General features: G+C 40.0%; 1 protein-coding gene across 1 annotated transcript; it reads right to left on the bottom strand.

The window, feature by feature from the left end:
• Window positions 1-3,243: 3,243 nt before the first annotated feature.
• On the bottom strand, window positions 3,244-4,548 carry LOC142344944 (uncharacterized protein F54H12.2-like). Its single transcript, XM_075397029.1, has one exon. The coding sequence runs from the start codon at window positions 4,546-4,548 to the stop codon at window positions 3,244-3,246; it is 1,305 nt and encodes a 434-aa protein (XP_075253144.1).
• Between the last annotated feature and the right edge of the window lie 2,275 nt (window positions 4,549-6,823).

The raw sequence follows: 6,823 nt of genomic DNA, 5'->3' as shown, positions 1-6,823 counted from the left end.
TATTCATCCACTTTTCTCGTGGTGGGAGTGCGGTCTCTTTCAGTTTAGTGAAATTATCAATGTAACAATAGGGGAAATATCCCTTCCGTTTCAACATTTGCACTGAACTTTCTGGCCAATCCTTAAAGTGATGTTCTAGCAAAGTGAACTGATCAGAGGGTAAGTTTTGTGCTAGAGAATCTAATGACGAGGCCATGAAACGAAATGAGTCTAGTAGCCTGATATACTCATACACCGGTTTGATCACTCCATTCTTGTCCTGACGGTTGTAGACTAGAACACCAATTTCCAGAGCTATATATTTCTCATCTGTATTCGGAACAATTGATACAGTATTCCTCATGTTGCTACCCTGGAGAGCAAGAATTACATGGTGAAGATCGTAGTTTGAGAGATTGTGTGCAAATAGCGGAGTATAGTTGAGAAACCTCCTGTTAATGTTACAAGTATTATGCGCCCATCCGAGGAATTCTCCAGTGAAGTGACAATGATCTAGAACTGTCGGGTTATTAAAATTGTGTTCCAATGGTTCTTCACATATCCAACAATTGGCGGCATCTTCTTTCGCGATGAGAGGCTGGCCAGAGAAATATTTGTGTTGCTGTTTAACAGTGTAAACTCGTTTTGCTATGGTTTCCAAAGACTGAACAAATTGTTCCATGACCTTCGGTCCTGTCAAACATTCAAAATGAAACGGTTCAGTTTGGTTCTGAGCAACAAACAACATTGCATAGCTGCACGGTTTATGTACTTCTATTGTTCTTGTTTCTGATTTGGTTGGGTTGTTTTGACATCCTGAGACAGGTTCAATTATTGACTCCAAGTCAAAAAAGCCAACAATTGGAGCAAACCAACGGGACTGAAACTTTTTGTAGTAGTACTTTGTGTTTTTTGGCATACGCACGATTGCTGGTTTGTTCTTCCAGCAAAGTTCTAAATGTTTTTCATATCGTTCTTTTGAGGTGCAAACATGAAAACAGTTTCTACAAATATGATTATCTGTTCTAACTACTCGTTCCTTGACTTTATGAATAAGAGATCGCAAGTTTCTGATTAAAACGTAGTGATGCATTTGACCGTCGCTAAGAAGAAGAAGGTCCATGTTGAATTCACAGTTCTGTTTTTTGGAAACTCGGAATGGTATCAGACCGTTTTCAGCGTAGCTAAAATATTCAAACTTTTTTGGTTTTTCATCTTTTTTTCCCTCATTTGCTTGTGTGCCATAATCTTATTTTTAGTTTTAAAGTTTTTCCAAAAGAAAGATTTTTAACTTACCGAAAAACGTTGACGCAGACATTGTTTAGCTCTTCAAAGCGAGTCATCTGGTGGAAGCCCATAGGCATGTCAAACACACCATCTGCTTGTTTTGCAAGCGGGTTGTCTGGTCCGTATGTTACTGGGCTGGTTATTCTGCGTGCCGATGCACCAGGAGGAAGAAGTCGAGGGCCAAACTTAAAATGGTAGGCGGCAGTATAGCAATACAGAAAACAATTCTCGTCTTCTCGGTTTCTGATATTCAGTAGAGAGCATGTGCGCGCTAGTTTGCCTGGAAGTGCTAAATATGACGATGCCCTTATCGGTTTAGCTTTTGCTAATCGGATTTCAATGTTGACAATTTGGTTGAGAGTCCAACCGCTACCATGGGAAGCAAAATCGTTGAGCGCTAGGAGCATCTGTTCTACCATTGCATGGAAGGTTTTATCTGCAAGACCACCGAAATCCACTCGTTCCATTTTTGATGCAACATGAATCGAAATTCTATCGGGCTGGCTTGATGATAGATCATCATCGGTTTTCGTGGGTTTGACGAGATCGATAACTGAGTTGAACTGAACTTTTTGTGAGTGTTGTTGAACACTAATGTTGATAATGTTTTCAATCTCTTGACGTTTTAGCTGCATAACGTGTAATAGATCAACGTCTCTTGACCCGACGGTAATCTCATAGACTTTCAGTGTATCGCCGAAAGCGCGTTCGCTTGGTATGATGCCTGAGTCCTGTAGGTTGTTTACATCTACACTCCAAGCTGGTAGACCGTGGAAAGTGTTCATGTGCTCAAGATAATCAGCGTCACGTGGAAAACATTTTTGACAGTATATGCAGTATCGTGGACTGGTCGCCTCATGCTGCACAGTCATGTGTCCTGTTAGCTCATACAGGCTTCTCGTGGTGAATCCACATTCAGTGCACTCGAATGAGTTTGTTTGAGGATAGATCTTATGCACTTCTTTCCGATGTCGACGAACGCTTCTTCTATTTGCCAGTAGTTTATGACAAATTTCGCACTTGGCTTGTCCCATCCCACAAAAATTGATTGTTGCTGTAAGAGAGTAACGGTGAAAGGAACGATTAATTAAGAAGTTTAGAAGTGACAAAATTGTATCAAGTGTGAATCAACTGAACGCAAAGTGTAAGGCAAAAAGCAATGAGTAATTTTTCAGTCCGGGGAACCCCGCTTTCAACAAGTTGATTAGCCAATCGGATGCAAGCAAGCTGTCTCTTTTTTTGTTTGTTTTTATCGAGGGGCCATCGCGTTACAGTGACGCAATTCAACCTGGTAGCGTTACTTTTTGTTTACATAGTGCACTCGGGTCCAGACAAGAATTTGTTTACATGCCATCAACACAAGTCTGAAGAACTTGAATTTGTTTACAAGCCATCAACGTTTTTGTCATAGTTGAACGATTTAGTTTGTTTTTCCAGGGGAGGGGGAATTTAGGTCTTTATAAAGGTGAATTTTTGGTTGGTGAGTCATCGACCTAACTAAAAAGAAAGCGTGTATAATTGTTTACTTCATATGTTTTATAAAAGACAACAGCTGAATTTCATTGATATCGGGAATGAATGGAAAATTATCATTGAGAACACAATGAGCTATATAAATGCAATAAAGTCCACACATTTGAGAGTCTGCACTTTGTAGGGGTTTATTTGTGTCACGTCTGTCTTCCATGAGGTCCACTATAATGCTATCATTAGTGCTTTGTCGAAATCGGTCTGATATGTGTTTATATGAATAGAGAGGTAATGCCAGCGGGTCGGCAAAATATGTTATTGGGTAGGCATATCTCTTTGCAAGCACAATCCAATGAGATCCAGGTGAAGAGGCTGGTGAAGCGTTAACGATAGCAAATGAGTTGGTTGGCATGTGCAAGGGGAAATTGTCAGCTGCATAAACACCGTTGAATTTAAACATCAAATGACCGGATTGTAGAATCAATTTGAATATTTTATCTTCATCCATTAGATTATAGGAAGAGCGTTTTTGGAAACGTTTCTCGAGGAATCGATATAAACTGTTGAACATTTCTCCCCGAGAAATAAAATTTCAATGTTGCGGGGCAACGCTGCACCGAACTTGAGTTCCACAGATAATGAAGAGTTTGTTAGCTCGGGATGAATAAAGTCATGGGTTGCCTCTTGAGCGCTGGTGAGATCAAACACCATAATGTAATGGTTAGGAAAATCAGATAGAGATATCCCGTGACCATTTTCTACATAAGCTAGTGCAGCCATCGAGTTGTAGTATAGTCGTTTATTATCAGTTGTTGATATTGGTGTACCAGCTGTGGCGAACCCATTACGGTAAATTATTATCTCATTCAAATCAAACTTCTGGTATGAAAATGGATTGAGCGTATTAGTACCGATGAACGCATCGCTGCGGCACATGGCGACAATTAGTCTACGAATAGGTTCTTTTGTGAAAATATCCTCCTGCTTCCAGCTTTGTTGCCCAGCTGTTGCTAGAAAAGCTTTCGAAATAACTTCATTATATCGGTACATTGCAGGTGTCTTGAGAAGTGTTTTCTCGATTGCACCAAGTACCATATCGGAGACTGTCATTTTTCGCACGAACAAATTTGCTTCATCGATTTTGATTTTATAGTGTTTAGCCCCGTCTTCACTCACAATCGCAAAGTCATCCTGTGATCGTCGGAAAGAAATTCGCAGCGTTACTCCGCTCGTTAGATGCTTCTCGCATGAAAAGAAATCGGTAGCTATTTTTCCATACATTGTGAGTTGAGCAGATCTTCTCACAGTTTCTTGTCGAGCTGTGATTGTAGCGGCTGGGACGCCTGTTGGGTCTGCTTCATAATCATATCCTTGACATTTCAGCCAGGTTTTTTTCGCATCCGATCCATGAGAAAATTCTGTTTCTATGAAACTTTTGTGTGCGTAGTGCCCATTGGCGGAAGAAATTTTGATGCCGTTTGCTGACACTATGCAATCGGCGAAAAGGGAATGTAAGACATTATTAGCTAGATGTGGCGTGTCACTGTTGTTGGCATCTCCCGTGGTGAAGCGTAAATCGTTTCCATTATTTCGAACAACTCGAAATTTGATTTCCAGATAAATTTTCTGTAGGTCGATGAAGTTATTTCTGTCACCGACTATTTCAAACTCTAACGAAGATCCAGTGGGCGAGTACAAAGGTCCTGTTTTTTGCTCGAACGATTGATCAAATGTTACAAGAAGGGGAGGTTTCTCGAACAAGTCTAATGAGCTATGTGTTGCCTCTGTGGGAATAACAATGTTAGTACGCATTTTTTACTTTTGAGAAGAAATCTGATCGACTTCTTTTTGGCTTCGTTTTTCGCGAAATGATCTTTTTCTTTGGTGGAGACTGCTTTTTGTATGCTTTCTTCTTCGACCTCCTTCGATAGATTGCTTTTCGTCCTCGTTGAAGTGCTCCTCCGATTTGTTTTCTCGCTGTTTTTGCAACTGTACTTTTCAGAGCTTGCTTCGCTGATTTCTTTTTTGTTGCAAACTCTAATAACTCTGGTGCACCTTGCACTAGCAATTCTCTTCCAATTGTTTTTGCTGCTGGCCAAATAAGTCGTCGGGCTAGGGGTAATGCAACACGACCAATGCCAGCAGCTAATGCGCCGAATCCACTTCCTCTTTGTCTATAATGTCCTGAGAAATGGGGCATTGAATTGGATGCTTGATTATTATAATAGGCTTCCATCAGTTAGCTTGTTCTCTGGAATTTGAGACTGATAACAACTTTACCAATTCCAGTGAAAGGGATCAGTTTCCCAGTTTCACTTCTCAGCTCAACTCTGATGCTCTGGATATTGTTTGAAAGTAAACGCTTGTAGTCCAAGTTTGTATAGGTTTTATGGTGAATAGGTGCTACTGTGTTGAGGCTACCGTTTCTCAGACGTCTCTCCGATTCAATGATTTTGAGAATGGGTGCACGTGAGTCACCCACATGTTGATACTCAATAATATCAAGGTACACAAAAATAAGCTGTGACCCACATGTTATATCAACGGGGAAAATACCAAAATGTCTGTTAGGAGAGTTCGGAGCCCCATTTTCCAAGTTTGTCTTGTAACCAATGTGAACAAAACCATTGTGTGCAGGGTCCGGGGTCCCCTTGAAACCAAGAATGCTGGGAATTTCATTGTCTTGAAATGACAATCCTTCATTTTCCCCAAATGTTAACACAAGCTTTTGCGTTATCTTGTCGAACTTACGATCAAACTGTTTTAGTCTTGCAATGCGAACAATCTCCGAGACTAGATCTTCCCAGCTGTTGTAAATACCAGTCCGAATTTTTCTGAGTTGTCCTGATCGATTACTCGACTCATTTGGATTGGTCATTGAATTCTTGTAAACAACTATTTCTCCAGAGTTCACGTTGTTGATGTTTGATGGAAAAGATAGAGATGTCAATGCTACTTGCCATTCTCCCTGTAAGTGTATCGGTTGTGATAATTGGTTCCGAAATGATGCCATAGTATTTCCATTAAAAACGTCCATTGATGCATTTGATAACAAGTCAATTGTAAACTCATTGCTGTTAGAAATCATTGCTCCTCTTCAGTGTTTAACGCATCAACTTGTACTAATTCCGGTTCGTAAAACTTCCCAAGGATTTTAACGTTGTTTGCGTCAACCAGATTGTAGGTAGGTGGACTTGTTGTAGCCAATCTTAGTACTGTGAAAATTTCGTCTGTATAATTCTGAGTATAACCTTTTCTGAAGGTATCGTCTGGTTTCGCTATTCGTACCAGGTCCCCCTCTTCAAATCGTGGTTTATATTTATTGTTGTCCAAAGCAATCGAAATTAAAAATGGTTCATGTTTTTTGAATACTTTATTTGGGGCTAACTTTGTAACGCGGTTAACACGACTGTTAATGATATTTACGAAATTGGGAAGCTCCTTTATATAGTTCCAAGTCCATTTTTCTTCCAAGTATCTGTATATAATGTTTTTAAGTGACCGAATATTTCTTTCCGCAAACGCAGATTTGGTTTCGTTTTCGGTTGTATACAAATGAATCTTTTTGTTTTCACAGAATGTTTTGAACGCGCCCTTGAATTCGGTGCCTTTGTCTGTCCACACTTTCTCTGGTTGTTTCGTCTTTATCATTTGTTTGAAGGCTTCAACGCAATCCTTCGAATACATCGTTCTGAGAGGTTGAACACGTAAATAGCGTGATAAAACGTCAACTGCAATCAATAGGTATTTGACCCCATTGTTGTGCTTGGCTATTTTGTCCATATAGGCTACATCCATGGACCAGATTTCGTTTATTCTGTAAGCAACTACCTTCAATCGTGGAAAATTTTTCCGGAATTGACGATATTTAGTGTATGAGTTCTTCGATTGAAGGAATTTTTCAATTTTTTTGTGGGAAAAGCCGCTTTCCTCTTTTATGTTAGCAACACTTCCAAATGCTGCTTTTCCTTTCGTGTAAACTTTATTTAGTTTTTTTATTTCCGCTGAATGGAGTTTTCCAGCTTGTTGGCGTTTTAATTTCTTCTTCTGCGTCTGCGAAGCCTTCCTCATCAAAGCTAGCAGTCTC

Source organism: Convolutriloba macropyga, chromosome 8 (assembly GCF_964194025.1).
Source record: "Convolutriloba macropyga chromosome 8, txConMacr16.3, whole genome shotgun sequence".
In the NCBI taxonomy this organism is placed as follows: domain Eukaryota; kingdom Metazoa; phylum Xenacoelomorpha; order Acoela; family Convolutidae; genus Convolutriloba; species Convolutriloba macropyga.
The sequence above is the reverse complement of the archived record's forward strand: the minus strand, read 5'-3'. Positions and strand labels throughout refer to the sequence as shown.